At 32.1% G+C, this 17,698-nt stretch overlaps 1 protein-coding gene across 2 annotated transcripts in view; it reads left to right on the top strand.

Moving 5' to 3' along the window:
* Positions 1-17,698, top strand: part of LOC127288894 (bromodomain-containing protein DDB_G0280777-like) — a 62,252-nt gene that overhangs the window by 19,383 nt on the left and 25,171 nt on the right. The window contains exons 2-3 of one of the 2 annotated variants that reach the window (XM_051316591.1): positions 11,659-11,747; positions 11,909-12,073. In XM_051316591.1, coding sequence (XP_051172548.1) covers positions 11,659-11,747; positions 11,909-12,073 — 254 coding nt within the window. The remainder of the gene's footprint in view (positions 1-11,658; positions 11,748-11,908; positions 12,074-17,698) is intronic. The other variant, XM_051316592.1, reaches the window with a different exon arrangement.

Here is a 17,698-nt window from a genome sequence, read left to right as displayed (position 1 = left end):
TAATTTCTAAGTACTTGTTTTTTGAAAAAATTGAGTTAGAACTACCCAGTTAGTAGTTTTTGAAGTTAGTGGATCATTTTCGAACATTTAATTTAGTTCTATTTAAGAGCCTTAAATTAGCCCTAAATTCATAAGTACTTGTTTTTGAAAATATTAAGTTTGAATTATTTGAGGGTAGGTTTTGTGTTTGGTTTTCTATCAGTTACATGGTTGGGGTGCTTAGAAGTGCATTTTTAAAAAGTCAATTTAGTGCTATTGAAGAACACTAATTTAGCTCCTATGTCCTATATGATTATTGTTAGGTTAAATCAAGTTTTAATAATTGGAGATGTTTTTTTGAACTTAGGGGTGGTTTTTGAAAAATTTAAATAGTCTTAGTTAAGAACCCTACTCTCTAAATCTGAATTAGTAGTTTTCTACTAATGAAAGAGTGCGTATTCGTTTACCAATTGAATTAGTAACACTTTTTACTAATTTTTAGTAAAAAACTACTAATTCATAGCGTAAATCTGCTTACTAATTTGAAATAGTAAAAAATACGACTTACTCCATAAATTAGTAGTTTTCTACTAGCAATTAGTAGTTTTTTTACTACAAGTTAGTCATAACTGTTACTAATTCAATTAGTAAACGAATACGCACTCTTTCATTAGTAGAAATTAAAAAACTACTAATTCAGATCCAGCTTGACGTCAAGCTTGCAGTACGAAGGGTTACTTTAAATAGGTAAAGGGCCCTAAATTTTTGCATGAGGTACTAAATTAGCCCTAATTGAGCCCTAAATGTTAGCATATATAAAAACTTTTTTCGTGGAAGTGGTACTTCTAGGATTAACGACCTTTTTGGCTAGACTTTTCAGACGAGCGACGCTATTTAGGGTCTGACTAGTGGCTGAGCAGCAGCAGAAATGGGCAAGCTTATCAAGTAAAAGTTGAATTTTTGCAAATATTTCGCGAAATAATGCCGGCATTAAATTCGACAATAGAGCATTCAAGAGCTTTAAAAAAGCCCTAAATTTTGACCTATAGTAGACCTTCCTACGACTAATCCTTCGTTTTTGGAAAAACTTTTGTAATGTTAAACATAATTTTTGCAAATAATTCGTGAAATAATGCCGGCATTAAATTCGGCGATAGAGCATTGAGGAGCCTTAAAAAAGCCCTAAATTTTGACCTATAGTAGACCTTCCTATGAGTGCTCCTTCATTGTGTGGACAAACTGATATCAAGTAAAAATTGAGTTTTTGCAAATATTTGGCGAAATTATGCCGGCATTAAATTCGTCAATAGAGCATTGCGGAGCCTTAAAAAAGCCCTAAATTTTGATCCATAGTAGATCTTGCTACGAGTGTTCCTTCATGATGTGGACAAACTGAGATAACGTAAAAATTGAATTTTTGCAAATAATTCGCGAAATAATGCCGGCATTAAATTCTACAATAGAGCATTGCGGAGCCTTAAAAAAGCCCTAAATTTTGACCTATAGTAGACCTTCCTAGGAGTTTTCCTTCGTTTTTTGGACAAACAAATATCAAGTAAAAATTGAATTTTTCAATTATTACGCGAAATAATGCCCGCATTAAATTCGGCAATAGAGCATTGAGGAGCCTTAAAAAAACCCTTAATTTTGATCCATAGTAGATCTTGCTACGAGTGTTCCTTCATGATGTGGACAAACTGAGATAACGTAAAAATTGAATTTTTGCAAATAATTCGCGAAATAATGCCGGCATTAAATTCTACAATAGATCATTGCGGATACTTAAAAAAGCCCTAAATTTTGACCTATAGTAGACCTTCCTAGGAGTTTTCCTTCGTTTTTTGGACAAACAAATATCAAGTAAAAATTGAATTTTTCAATTATTACGCGAAATAATGCCGGCATTAAATTCGGCAATAGAGCATTGAGGAGCCTTAAAAAAGCCCTAAATTTTGACCTATAGTAGACCTTTCTAGGAGTTTTCCTTCGTTTTTTGGACAAACAAATATCAAGTAAAAATTGAATTTTTCAATTATTACGCGAAATAATGCCGGCATTAAATTCGGCAATAGAGCATTGAGGAGCCTTAAAAAAGCCCTAAATTTTGATCCATAGTAGATCTTGCTACGAGTGTTCCTTCATGATGTGGACAAAATGAGATAACGTAAAAATTGAATTTTTGCAAATATTTCGCGAAATAATGCCGGCATTAAATTCTACAATAGAGCATTCAAGAGCCTTAAAAAAGCCCTAAATTTTGACCTATAGTAGGCCTTCCTACGAGTGCTCCTTCATTGTGTGGACAAGCCACCTTAATGTTAAGCTAGCTTGTCCATAAGTTTTTTAAAGAAAATGCCGAGCATTAAATTCGGCATTAGGGCATTAAATTAGCCTTAAATTAGCCCTTAATTTTCAAATAGGTTTTATCCAGATCGGACAATGTGGACAAGCTAGGTTAACGGACCTCTCTATTTTTCATGTCATAATAAATTGTCAAAATGAATTTAATAGCGACGTACGAATCTGAGTCTGAAACAAATATATCTGAAGGAGATGATTATAATCAAGGCAAAAGAATAAAATTATTATTTATGTTTATTGTATCTATGAAAAAAATCAAACGAATATTTTTTAAAAATAGGTTATAAAATTGGTTAGGTTTTATGTTTACATTTCCGTAATTTCTCAAATTTAATATTTTTTGTGAAGATATCGAGAAGAATGAAGATACCTGTGATTCAAAAGAATTAATGAAAAGAGAAAATCGAAAAATTAGTCAAACTAATAAAAAGTTTTATATTTTCTGAAATTCCTTATTATAAGATAAAAATAAATAATAAATAAATAATATTTTTATTTTAAAATATTACTTTAATTTTGTAGATTACGTCAATTGTTTTTTTATTCTGAATGCAGTTATGCGCTTATGCCTATCGCCTATTGCCAAAAGTGCAGTTATGCGATTAGGTTTTTCATCATTTTCTACTTAAATAGTTACATAAATGATTTTTCAACTATGAATCTTTGGAAAGCATTACTAAATGTACTAGAATCTGGTGTTATCTCAAATTTGATAAAAATGTCAGTTATGCTGTTATGCCTTTCAAACAAAAAATTTATGCATAATCTTGTTTGATCAGTAAAATATTTTTTAAGCTGAAATATTAATTAATGTTATCAATTGTAATTGTTTTCCATGATATTCTTTAAATATTTGAGCAAGCGACTTCCGTCTTAGTACTCAAAGTAAACGGATGTGTTTATGTTCGCTGTTGAATTGTTTGTACTTTTGTACATATTATTGGTGTGATTTGCTTATATCTGTTATTTTTGTTATATTGAGTTTCTGTTACTGTAAAGTGCAGTTTGCTTATGCTTCTTTGCCGGTCTGGTGCATTATCAGTTCTGATACAAATTGGTGATTTTTATGTGAAGTGAAGTGAGCGTCTGTGTCAATTTTTGGATAGAGAATTATTAATGAAAATCAGCCCTGGTGTTGCGGAAACAAATGAGGAGGTAAAAGCCTTCAAGTTGATGTATTCTAATCTAAGTAGAGATATTGAAGAGATTAAAAAGGATCGACTGGACTTCACTTCCAAGCACGATTATCTGAGTGCAACTGTACAGTTGTTAGAGAAAAAAATATTTTTAATGGAAAAAACACAAAAATTAAGAATCTCTTAATTTTTAAATTGAATGATGAGGATTAATGTAACAAGGACCTGTACTCGTCAGTTTACAAAATTTTTGAGGAGATAAAAGTGGATATTCCGGAATATGCATTTGATTCTATTCGTCGATTGGGGAAGTCCATTGGAAAGAGACCTGTCTTGGTACGCTTTACTTCATCAAGATGAAAATCACTGTTGTTTTCCGAGGTGAGAGAGTTTTACGAATTGGGTCTCTGGATAGCAAATGATCTCACAGAGAATGAAAGAAAAGATCGTAAGATGCTGCTTGCATATGTGTCCAGTTTGAGGGAGCAAGGTCGTGAGGCAAAATTAAGAGAAAATGGTATTATCGTTAAAAATAAGTCTTACTCCTTAAAGGATCTTCTTCAGAAAGGTGAACCTTCCGCACTTGCGGAGGATTTTGATTCAGAGTTGGGTGATGTTGAACGCGAGGAGGAGGACGCAGCAGTAGTCTCTCAAGATAAGAATGGAACACCCGGAAAGAAGCGCAAATTGAAGCAAATTAATGCAGAGGTTAACATAAAACCTAAAAGAGGGCGTCCTACTGGTTCAGTTAAATTTACTCCGACCACGGATTCTAAATTATTAACCCAAATTTTTCAATCGGATAAGGACTGTGGAACATCGTCGTCCGTTGCAAATAAAGAATAAAAATTCAAATCCCTTTAAGATTTCTGGTGATGAGTGTCAGCTGTTCGTCTCTCGTGATGTGCCTGTAGCGAGTGATCTTAAATTCAGGATTATTTTCTGGAACGCACATGGCTATTCGAATATTGAGGATCTAAGGTCACATCTATATCAACATGATATTTTATGTTTGTGTGAGACGTGGTTGAAGAAGGGTCGTCCATTGGTGCCAAGTCTACTGGATAATATGAGCATCATTAAGGTTCCTGCGATAAGGGAGGCAAGCAGAGAAAGAGCAAAAGGTGGTTTGGTTATTGCTTTGAATAAGAAGATATTTATATCGCATTTAATTATGTCTGAGTCAGACTTTATTGTTATTAGTTTTTTGATCAATGGCTTTTTCTTTTTATTAGCTTTAGTATATGTTTCTCTTCTTGCAGATATTAACATTTTTTGGTTAATTTTAATTGTAAATTGTTTGAGTTGCGTTAATCGTTTAAGGTCGCCTTAATTATAGTTGGAGGGGATTTTAACTGTCAGGTGGGGAATTTAAACTCTTACGATTATTGTGTAATACTAAACCATTCCTTCTCACCACATAGATTATCAAAGGATGTGGTGGTAAATAGTAGGGGAAGATTGCTGGTTGACTATATGGAGAGTAATGAATTCTTTCTGTGTAATGGGAGATCATTGAGTGACTCTCCAGCGCATTTTACTCATATTGGTGGAAATGGGTCTAGCGTAATTGATTTTGTGTGGGTCTCACTGTCGACATCGCCCTTCCTTCGCGATTTTAAGGTATTGGAGTGGGGTACGTTATCGGACCACCTTCCTGTTGCGATATGTGTGGATATTCCCTTCCATTTGCATGTGCCATTGAATGAAGGTGTTCAAGTTATAAAGTTAGAATTTGACTTCACAAAAATAAAGAGCTACATTGACAGTATGAGATGGAGAGACGAGGTGGGAGTTGATACGGGTGGGGACATAGACGTTATAAATGATTTAATGGTATCGGCGATTACTGCTGTGGCGACGGATTTTGGAATGAGAAGAATTGTTAAACAGAGAGATATCAGTACCTCGATGAACAAGCCTTGGTTTGATAGTGAATGTCGAAACGCAAGATCACTCTTGAGGGAATCTTTCCGAGCTTATAGGGACTCTGGTTTTAATATTTCTCTTCGCGGCGAATTTATTGAAGCACAATCCAAATATAGATAATTAATAAGTGTAAAGAAAAGGGTTTTCAATAATGCGCTTGTAGATGAGCTTGCTACGTCGAGAGATTCGAAAGACTTCTGGTCCATTGTTAATAAGAAAAGAAGCAAATGTTTTGTGAGTAATGATATGAGTAGGGACGCATGGTGGCAGTACCTAGGTGAAGTGTTTCCTGTTAAGGTCGTGAACCATTTCACAACACCGTATATTGTCCACCCGATTCTGGACAGTAGTATAACGTATGAAGAGTTAAGAAAATGCATAAAAGGTTTTAAAGATTCAAAGTCACCGGGATGTGACACCATCAATTATAGTTTTCTTAAGAACCTGCCGGAAAATTGGTTTATTTTTTTTGGAAAACTTATTCAATAACATTCTTGTTCAGGAAAAGGTACCGGTTGCGTGGGGACAATTAATAATGTGTATGCTGCACAAAAAGGGCGACTTCGAGGATCCGAATAACTTTCGTCCTATTACATTAGTTAACAATGTGGTGAAATGGTTTACTCAAATACTGGTGGACAGGATTTTATTATGGGAGAGTGAGTTTAGGGTGTTACCGGAGTTCCAGTCGGGCTTCAGAAGGGGAAGGGGTTGCGTAGACAATCTTTTTACCTTAAATTTGTTATTACAAATTCATTTAAGATTGCCTGGGAGGATTGTTTATGCGGCCTTTATTGACTTCAAAAGTGCCTTCCCCTCTGTTGACCACGACATTTTATGGTACAAACTGCACTCGATTGGTTTAAGCACGAAATTTATAAATGTATTGAAAGACTTCTATGAAAAGGCGAGTGCCAGTATTAAGACCCGTTATGGTCCTACTGAATTTATTAACGTATCTTAGGGCGTTTTACAGGGTGAGGTACTCAGTCCTCATCTTTTCTCCTTATTTACCAGCGATTTAGAGATTTTCTTGCGGAGTGAGGGTTACAAGGGTATCTCTATAAATAGTACCACAGATGTACCAATTCTTGCCTACGCCGATGACTTGGTGCTGTTATCGGGCTCCCCTGTGGAGGTGAGTAAACAATTGTTTGCATTGTTTAAATTTTGTGAGAAAAGAGCACTGGAAATTAATGTAAAAAAGACAAAAATTGTAATTTTTAGAAAAAGTGCTAATCACTCGGTGAAACATTTTAAGTCATTTAAGGTGGGAGACGAGAAAATAGAAGTTGTAAATGAATTTATGTACTTGGGGGTCATATTTCATAACTCAGGATCATTCGAACTAGCTTGTAATAAATTTGTAAGCTCGGCTAGAGCGGCATCGGGGTCTACATTGAAAATTATAGATGGTCTAAAGGCGGACACATGGTCTACATACACGAGACTGTTCGATAGGCTGAGTTGTATTAAACTTTTTTACGTGATTCAGATTTGGGGCTTGGATAGAGGAAGTGTTATTGAGAGAGTTCAGTTAGCTTTTTTTAAGAGCCTGCTCCATCTCCCTACTTGTACGGCTAACTACGCTGTTCGGTTGGAGGTGGGTGTCCTGCCTCTGTCATGTAAAGTGTTCAGTCGGTCACTGTCCTGGATATAAAAGATAGCAGTAATGGAAGAATCTAGATTTCCGACACAGTGTTTGCTAAGGCTGATGTCACTGGCGCGTACAGACCCGTCATCTGGTGGGAATAATTGGTTTTGTGAGTTGAAATCATACTTTTTGGAAGGAGTTGGAGTGGAGTTATGGGATTCTGGGTCTCTAGAATTAATTTCGGCACATGCAAGACAGTTGAGCTTCAGCTTTGAAAAACGTTGATTTTAATATATGTTCATCCACAATTTGGTGGGAAATTTTATCTACGGATAGTGTGGAAATTATTAAAAAATTTGTAAAAATGATTGAATGTATGTTAAGGGAACGTAGGGTCACTTACACGTAGTTTTGTTGGAACTCTAAGAAAATTATATTTTAACATGACTTTATATATTTTAGTGTTTTAATTTTGTATTGCGTTATAGGCCGTAGGGCCCAATAAAGAATGTCTATCTATTTAAGGAAGCATACAGAATGCATGTGAATCTAATGTAAAAGTTACTTAGGATGTAAATGTTTTTTGCTAATAAATTTCAATTTCTTAAATTTTTTTTCCAATAAAGTATACTAAAATTTATAAAAGAAATTGATATTGCAGTTAATCCTAAAATGAAATATAAATCGTTTTTTGGTAATTGGTTATAAACTTAAAATTCGTTGTCTCAACATTGAAAGAAATGCAAAATTGCCTGCAAATCCTCAGAATATTACGTGATATTACCAAATTCTTAGACAAACATTAGGCGGCGAAGCTTTATTGTTGTATGACTCCTTTAACGATGATAATAGTGAGGACGATAACAGAATTTTGAGTTTTTCAACTACAGAGAACATTAAATTGCTGTTTCGATCAATTTCGTGGTTTGTGGACTGAACATTTAAATCAGCACCAATAATATTTTTCCAACTGTTTGCAATTTTAGGATCTATGGATCAGGGAGATAAGACTATAGCATTACCGTTTGTGCATGCCTTATTGGAAAACAAGCAGCAAGTTTCCTATAAAAAAGTTTTTAAAGTAATAACTACAAAAGCAAGAGAATTTAATATTTAGATTAAAAGGTGTTTCAACTAAACAAAAACAGATGAGCAAAAGACTTCATACTATTGTGTCTCGATATAATGATTATGCTGCAGATGATATTTTAAGTTATCTTAGAAATGTTGGCAATAACAAATTTTAAATAAGAGTGACTGCAATTATAATACAAACATTTAAACATTTTAATAGAAACATTTCAAAAATAAATTTTTATATTTAGAAAAATTTAAAAAAAAATTTCAACAATTGAACTTTGTTAGAAAATTTTTTTTTAGAAAACTGATTTCATTAGAAATAGCATTTTTTAGAAAAAAATGATTAGGAAATATTTTTTTTTAGAAAAAGTGACCAACTACCTTAGGAAGTATTACAAGCACCTATTAGTGCATAACAGTGTAATTTTATATTTATGATTCAATATTTAATGCTTTTTAAACCGTTCAAATCGCAAATTTCTGTAGAAACCGCGTTTATTTTTAAATGTTTCAATTGTAGTATCATAAAACCAGCTTTATGTCAAGCAATTTGACAAAAGAAAAAGTTGTTCAGAATGCAAAAAAATATAAAATCCCAAAGTTGTTGAATAATCGACTAAGAACCAAAATTACAGTAAATTCTGCGGTTTGTTCCTTTTTTATAGATCATTCTTATCAAAGTATTATCTCATTGGTCTAGAACCTCTTCTACATTCATAATACTTTATTAAATAAATTTACGAGATAATTAAGTTATAAAAAAATTTACCTTTAAAAAAATAAATAAATCTGGTACTTATTTTAATATTTAAGTTAGATCTTCTTTTCCGTACTATCAAAGTTTGGCTTTGAGGTAGGAACTACTTTTTATGTTTTGTAACATACAATTTGTAAAAAAAAGAATTCAATAGTTAAATCATATAATTCAAAAATAAAATGGACCATGAAAATAAATCAAAACAACGAATCAAAAATCACATGACATAATAAATTAGAGATATATGGACAATAATTAGAATCGATCAAGAAAAATAATTATCAAGAAAATAAATATACATATATATATAGTTTGAACAGATCAAAGATAAATATTTATTAAAATTAGACAAGATTCTACGTGTGAGGCATCACTTAGATCATAAGCATTGATCGAAACAATATAAAACAAGTACATATGACAGATTCTTTTTCAATCGCCCCAGCCCAAAAAGTCAATGTTCTGGGATTGGCTTCATACTTTGGTAAATTGTTGTCCTATATGATAGTAATAAATCCCTAAAATATAAACACATTAAAAAAATATTTGTAGAAAGTAGAGGGGGTTGAAGTTTTGACGTTAAGGGTAACATTGTCATTTTCAAATCCGTTTAACTATAATGAATTTTATTGCATTTTTCACGTACTTTTCAAAAATGTATACGAAATTAAAAAAAAAATTTTAACCCCTTTTTTTCAAAATCAACCCTTATTTTTCGATTTTCACCCCTTCGGGAATTTTTTTTTGTTTTTTTTTTATTTTCATTGGAAAGCTGAGGTTTTTTTTCCATGAGCTATGTAAATATGAAAATGGGACAACAATAATTTTGTGAGAAACATAATATTAAATTAGGCGGTGCCTATCTAAATCCTCAAAGATGATCTCCAGGTACACCCCTTATCGGCACCGCCAACTTTAATATTCTGTTACTCACAAAATTATTGTTGTCCCATTTTCATATTTACATAGCTCATCGGAAAAAACCTCAGCTTTCCAATGAAAATAAAAAAAAAAAAATACCCGAAGGGGTGAAAATCGAAAAATAAGGGTTGATTTTGAAAAAAAGGGGTTAAAATTTTTTTTTTAAATTTCGTATACATTTTTGAAAAGTACGTGAAAAATGCAATAAAATTCATTATAGATAAATTAAAATCCATTAACTTTTGTCATAGTTAAACGGATTTGAAAATGACAATGTTACCCTTAACGTCAAAACTTCAACCCCCTGTACTTTCTACAAATATTTTTTTAATGAGTTTATATTTTAGGGATATATTACTATCATATAGGACAACAATTTACCAAAGTATGAAGCCAATCCCAGAACATTGACTTTTTGGGCTGGGGCGATTGAAAAAGAATCTCTCATATACATATATAAAAACTCCTTCACGTCAAACACACATTCGCACTTACATACATTAATTTAAAAGAATTAAATACACATATATATATAATTATTATAGTCAATGAAATTGTAAATATAAAAAAAATGATACTCATTCCTCGCAGCAAACAACGATGAACTCGACGACATACGGTGCTGAGTGGGAATGGAGAGATCGACGGATGCTTTTCCTAGATCGTCCAAATTTCATATTAATCCAAAATATACCTGATTTCTCTTTATGAGATAATTTCGGCCTTATTTTATTTATGGCTTCAGGTTGTCCCCTTGCACTCTGCCAACTCTGAGTTCACGTTCCCATTCATAATTAATTAAACGCCACACTTTAAATTTACAAAAAAAAGAAAAAAACAAAAATCATTTTCTTTTCTTCCACAAAATACATTAATTATATAATTGAAGCAACCCTTTCTTCAATAAAAAAAAAAATATATATATATATATATAATTACAAAAAAAAGAAACTACCTTTAAGTCTTCGGCGTCGGACATCAAAATATGGCGCGGGATTTTCTTTTATAGAAAATAATGACGAGCGAATGAGGCAGAGAACAAGGAAACCACCGATTTTATAATTTCCTACAAATCTCTCCCTCCCCCGAAGTCAAGCCACAATTCCCCGAATTACACATCGGTTTCGTCGGAACACCACGAAGTTAAACATGCACAACAAGACATCAAACGTTAGGCGCTTATTCTTTTCATAATCGAAAATTTCCTCACAGTTTAGTCAATTTGAATAATATATTTTCAAAAACGAATTGCAAGGTTGAAATGCAAGTAGCTTTGTAAGATTGAAGTTAGTTTTTTAATATCCGTTTATCCAATTTTTTTTCACTTTAAAGTAAACTATAAAACTGCAATTTGGAACTGTGACAATCATTATTAATTTAATACCTTATTAGGTAACATCGAATAATATCGCGAAAAATGTCACTGCATCCACTTTAAACTAGGAAATATACAATGATGAAGAAATTCTGAACTTGCGTTATCTTTTTAAAAATAAATCAAGAGAAGCAAAAAGTTTTCAATTTACCTAAGAATGGTGTAAAACTAAGAATGGTCAATGAATTCTTTTCAAATTAGTGGAATAAAAATGAGAATTTTTTATTTTAATACCCGAAAATGAAAGATGTTTTAAAGGACCTTAATTTTCAGAACTTTTTTTATCATTTTCAGAAACTTTAAGAATATTAAAAGGGACAATCAAAATAATTCTTTATTTTAAACACTTTTTACACCAACTTCACAGACATTTATCTCATTTGTTGCAAATGTGAAGTCAGGTTTACAAAATTTAAATTGCTACTAATACATGATTAGGTTAACTTGTTAGTGTTATTTTTCCCTTCCGAGATCTCTTTTGCATTTAGAAAGCAACCTTTCATGAATGGTTCGCTTATGTTTATAGACATTCAATCATGGTGGGAGGTGCCCAGTATAGCGCACTTCTGCTCCTTATTTAGAGACGCCTTCAATCTTCTGGACTTTGATATCGAGGTACTCTAACTTCCTAACAATAAGTCTAAAACCGCTTATTTTGCAATGTAGACATTGACTTCCTGTTTTATTTACCTTATAAAAACTTAACATCATTGCTTATTTTTTTGCACTGCTAAATAATGAGAAAAATAATTAATAGAAAAATATAATTGTTTTAGGATTTAGAAGAAGCATTATTATCCGATAATGGGACAGATGATCATCTTCTACAAGAATTAATTGTGAAATTACTGGAAGGCTGTTTACCGGACGATACTAAAAATGACATTTCCACATTTAACTATCAGATGTTCCTACGTAGATTATTCCGAAAGAAATGTCAGGTAGGTCTTGAAGTTTTATGTAGGGTGATGTGCAACATTTTTTTTTCTGAAAATGGCGTCCATTTTTTCCCTTGGGTACAAATGAACAGCTGGCTCATGTGTTTTTGTATCCTATGGTAAAAATGGACGCCATTTTTACACGGTATCGGTAAAACAAATCACGGAGTAGTATAAGGGAAGTATCGGTGTACGTAAAAGCGGTGGGCCCGAATTGCGTGCTCAATACTACACTGAGAGACCTTTTGGACTGCAGCGGAACAAGGTAAGTGGCAGCAGCGCCACTATGGTTTCGGTGTGCGGCGGTACAATTTTGGGAGCGTGACTGTCCAAAATGTTGGTGAGTAGCTCACCGAAGTTGTGGAGACGCCACCTTTGGTTTGTAGCTAAACAACTTTTTGGCAGACACGCGCCCAAAAATGTACCGCAACAGCCCAAACGTATAGTCTAGTACCTTACCAACAGAATGCTCCGCAGCCGCCAGTCGAAAGTCCGCTACGGTGCAAAAGGTCTCTCAGTGTGGGATTGAGATACGAAAACCCCTTTCGAACGAATTGCGTACCGAGAGGTTTTGTGACAAGTAAAAACTTTTTTGAAACTTGTTGAACAAACTTAAATTGGCTAATTGAATTCGATTGAAGAAGTAAAATACTTAGCATAAAGTTTTTTTTGGCAACGCCATTTCATTTTTTCAAAAAATCAATTTTTGTGCTAATTTTGTGCTAATTTGTGCTGCAAAAATATTTTTAAAAAAATTAAAAATAGGGGTCAAAAATTTAAAAAAACAGTTTTTGGCAAAAAATTTATGATTCACTTTTATTCCAAACAAATCATTTGTCAAGTTATAATGTAACAACAATACAATCTACCAAAAAAATTTAAAAAAATTTTTTTTTAAATACAAAAATTTAATATTCAAAATAAAAATTTTTAACCATAAAACGGAAAAAATATCAATATTTACGAAAATAAATTTTCCTGCTATATTCTGCAAGACAAGCACAAAAATAATCTCAAAAAACATTTTTGAAAAACTGTGTTTAATTAAAAGAAATTGCAATTTTATTACTCAAAATTAACATTTTTAACCCTAAAAAGGGCAAATATCAAAATTTCTCAAAAACAATTTCTGTGCTGTATTCTACAATACTAGCACAAAAATAATCTCAAAAAACATTTTTGAAAAACTGAGTTTAATTAAAAGAAATTGTAATTTTATTACTCAAAATTAACATTTTTAACCCTAAAATGGGCAAATATCAAAATTTTTAAAAAACAATTTTTGTGCTGTATTCTACAATACTAGCTCAAAATTTGTGCTAGTATTGTAGAATACAGCACAAAAATTGATTTTTTTAAATTTTTGATATTTGCTTATTGAAGGGTTAAAAATGTTAGTTTTGAGTAATAAAATTGGAATTTCTTTTAATTAAACACAGTTTTTCAAAAATGTTTTTTGAGATTTAGAAAATTATTTATTCGATTCTTAGAAGAAATATAAAGGAAAAGAAAATAACACTTTTTCCTTTTTTAATATAAAACAGACGACGTTTCGGTGGTCAGGTTCGCCACCATCGCCGAAATGTCGTCTGTTTTATATTAAAAAAGGAAAAAGTGTTATTTTCTTTTCCTTTATATTTCTTCTAAGAATCGAATAAATATATTTCTAAACAATTGTGGAAGAATTAACTACATATTTAGTTTTTTGAGATTATTTTTGTGCTTGTCTTGCAGAATATAGCAGTAAAACTTATTTTTGTAAGTATTGATATTTTTTCCGTTTTATGGTAAAAAATTTTTAATTTTTTTGGTACACTGTATTGTAGTTACATTATAACTTGACAAATGATTTGTTTGGAATAAAAGTGAATCATAAATTTTTTGCCAAAAACTGTTTTTTTAATTTTTTTAATAAAATTTTTGCAGCACAAATTAGCACAAAATTAGCACCATTAAGCACAAAAATTGATTTTTTGAAAAAATGAAATGGCGTTGCCAACTTCTCGGACGTCGCTGATTACGAATCTGATGTAGCGGATCCAATACGGCGGTAAAATTTTTTTAAAAAAATTTTTTTCTTATTAATTTTGGTAACGAGGTTTTTTTTGTAAAATTCAAGTAAATTATTTTTAGTAATTTTAATAATACGTTATATTTAGCAATTGTGGAAAAAATTCAAAAAATGAAGGAGTATTAGCAAAATTTACTTTGCGCAGTGGCGTTATTTAGAACATTATACAGGAGTCACGTCGGAGCCATCCAGATATTATGTCACGCTCTAATAGGGGGGGGGGTGGTCTAAAAAAAATGTAACAAAGTGTGACGTGAGGGTTGCGGGATAACACGTGATGTCACATGTATTACAGATCACACTTTAAAATATTGAGTTCAAATTACAGTTTGATTTAATAATTTTGTAATTACAATTTTATCGTATTTAAAAGCCTAAGTTTAAAGCAATCGTTTAAATTTGCCAGTAATAAAAAATATAAGGGAAGAGTGCCAGTTCACAGTGTGTTATTTTTGCAATTTCATGTTCAAAACCTAATGTCTCTTGAACAAATTGAATGAACCTTGGACCAAAATAAAGCTAAATAAATGTAGAATAGAGGAAAATTATAGGGAACCCTTGATTTATTTTTTTGTGCTCCTGGGAGTAGAGTGAAGTTAGCATTTTTTAGGAAAAAATGGTAAATTGAAGTATACAAACCGGTATATCATGGTAAAACTTAATAAAACAACTTTTTTTGTAAGCATTTAGGATCACTGAATACAAAACTAAAGTTCATTTTTCAAAATTCAAAATGGCGGACTAGAACAATGCAATTTTGAAACAAAAATTTTTTTGTTTGAACTGTGGTACTTTAACGTTTTTGAGGTCGCTGAATTCAAATATGATGGTAAAATGTGAAAATTCAAAATGGCGAATCCAATATGGCGCACAGAAAAATTTAAAAAGTGCTTAGATTTCAATAAGACTTGGTACTTTAACGTTTTCGAGGTCGCTTAATTCAAATATGATGACAAAAAAAAAACAAAAAAAATTTTACCATCATATTTGAATTCAGCGACCTCGAAAATGTTAAAGTACCAAGTCTCGTTAAAATCTAAGCACTTTTTAAATTTTTCAGTCCGCTATATTGGATCTGCTATTTTGAATTTTTAAATTTTACCATCATATTTGAATTCAGCGACCTCGAAAACGTTAAAGTACCAAGTCTCATTGAAATCTAAGAACTTTTTAAATTTTTCTGTCCGCCATATTGGATTCGCCATTTTGAATTTTCACATTTTACTATCATATTTGAATTCAGCGACCTCGAAAACGTTAAAGTACCACAGTTTGAACAAAAAAATTTTTGTTTCAAAATTGCATTGTTTTAGTCCGCCATTTTGAATTTTGAAAATTGAACTTTAGTTTTGTATTCAGTGATCCTAAATGCTTACAAAAAAGTTTTTTTATTAAGTTTTACCATGATATACCGGTTTGTATACTTCAATTTACCATTTTTTCCTAAAAAAATGGTAACTTCACTCGACTCCCAAGAGCTCACAAAAATAAATCAAGGGTTCCCTATAATGTTTCTCTATTCTACATTTATTTAGCTTTATTTTGGTCCAAGGTTCATTCAATTTGGTCAATTTGTTCAAGAGACATTAGGTTTTGAACATGAAATTGAAAAAATAACACACTGTGGCACCCCTACGTGATTTTTGACAGCAAATAGATATTGCTGATCTGAATATGGTCAAACTTGTATGGTGACAGTACACTGTTTTTTTATTAATACCGAAGCGATACGCGCATTTTTTTAGAAACAGTGAGCATAATGAATATATCTTGAAAAAAATGAATGAAAAAGTGATTTTCTACTTTTTTTACAAGTATGTTAAGTAGGTGTAAATTTTTAAAAAAAAGGTGAATGCAATTTTTTCTTCACTGTTCACATTATATTTTGTGGTTTAATTTTGAATTTGACCAAAAAATCAAAACTACATAAGGGTAAAAATCAAAAATTCGTTAATATGAGCCTAACTTTTTTAATTAAAATAAAATCTTTGAAATATTGAAAAACAAAATTTTTTTCGTGAGTTTCCTTCTAAAATATATTATAAATCATAAAACGCAAGATCGAGGAACACTTCTCTGCTCAATAAAAATTTTTCTAGTAATCACATATTTAAATAATTCCCATATAAAAAAACTATACAAAACAGAGAAAACGTTCTTTTTATTTTTAATAACGACTGACTTCACTTAAAAAAAACTGTCTGACGTGTCACGATGACAAAAATAATAAACACGAATTTTTAGTTATTGTATTACTCGAAAACTTCAATTTCGTTTCTATTGTACATTTACACAAACAATATACATATGCTAAAAAATGTTTTTATGTGTTACTCACATTTAAAAATGTCCTTCTTTAAAATAAACTTGAGGACACGATGACAAAAAGAATATGTACGTTTTTTATAATTATTAAAATATTTTATTGATTTTGCTTCCTCGTGGAAGAAACTTTGTAGTCCTTTCGTTTATAAAACTTTTCAAAGTGGCGGAAACATTTTTTTCTTTATAGAAACATGTTATATGAGATCCTGATCAATTGTCCGGATGTATGTATGTGTGTGTGTGTGGATCCCTTTTTTGTAGGTAGGCTCATTTATCATATTAATATCTCAAATCTGACCAAAGGATTTTGAAAAATACCCAAAAAAAAATTTTATCGTCTTTTTTCCAAAAATTTTTTTTTAATCGAAAAAATTTTTAAATAGAAAAATTTAAGGATATATATAATAAAATCGTATTCCTTACGTCAAGACGAATCGATTGATATATATGAAGTATACATTTGTATAAATCATTGGTAAATTCCCGGAGACTAGCGACGGTTTCGTTTGGGTTGAAGTGGCGAGTATACGTGTATACAGTTGATACTTTTCCCCGTACGATCCCATCGCAAAGTTCGACTCTGAGGGCCGCTCTCTTGAAGAGAGTCTTAGGATTTTTGACGGAGACATCCTCATTGCGGGTGAATTCAATAGTAAATCTCCGAAATGGGGAGAGACCCGTCTGGACAGGAGAGGGACCTTGGTTACCGACATGGTCACCACGAATGATCTGGTGGTGTTAAACAAAGGTCGAGAGTTCACCTTTAGGCGGGGGGAATCAGGATCTATCCTGGATCTAACAATCTCATCTCCTCGTCTGGATCACAGGATAAAGGAATGTAGAGTGCTTGACGTTGAAACCATGAGCGACCAGCGGTGCATAGTTTCTAGTCTTCGAGAAAAATCCGAGAGGGAATGTTAAACTTCAAAAAAGCAGAAAATATCCCTCTTGGAACCTCAGGAGACTGAATAGAGAGAAGCTGGTGAAATCTCTGGAAGAGTCGAGGCTTCTCCACGATCTCAACTGGATGAAGAAACCAGCTTCTCTTAAATATACCGTTCAAGAGGATGCGTGCAACCGGGCCATGCCTCGCCGGCAGACAAGAAGAGCAAGGAAGAAATCTATGTACTGATAGAACGACGAGCTTGCTTGCTTTAGAAGAGAATGCCATGCAGCCAGGAGAAAATATACCCATTCAAAGGGAGACTCCAAGCTGCGAGAAAAATGGCACG

The sequence above is a fragment of the Leptopilina boulardi genome, unplaced genomic scaffold, assembly GCF_019393585.1.
Source record: "Leptopilina boulardi isolate dan_hultmark-lab unplaced genomic scaffold, ZJU_Lbou_2.1 LbouV2_397, whole genome shotgun sequence".
Lineage (NCBI taxonomy): Eukaryota > Metazoa > Arthropoda > Insecta > Hymenoptera > Figitidae > Leptopilina > Leptopilina boulardi.
This window is presented reverse-complemented; position numbering and strand designations above follow the sequence as displayed.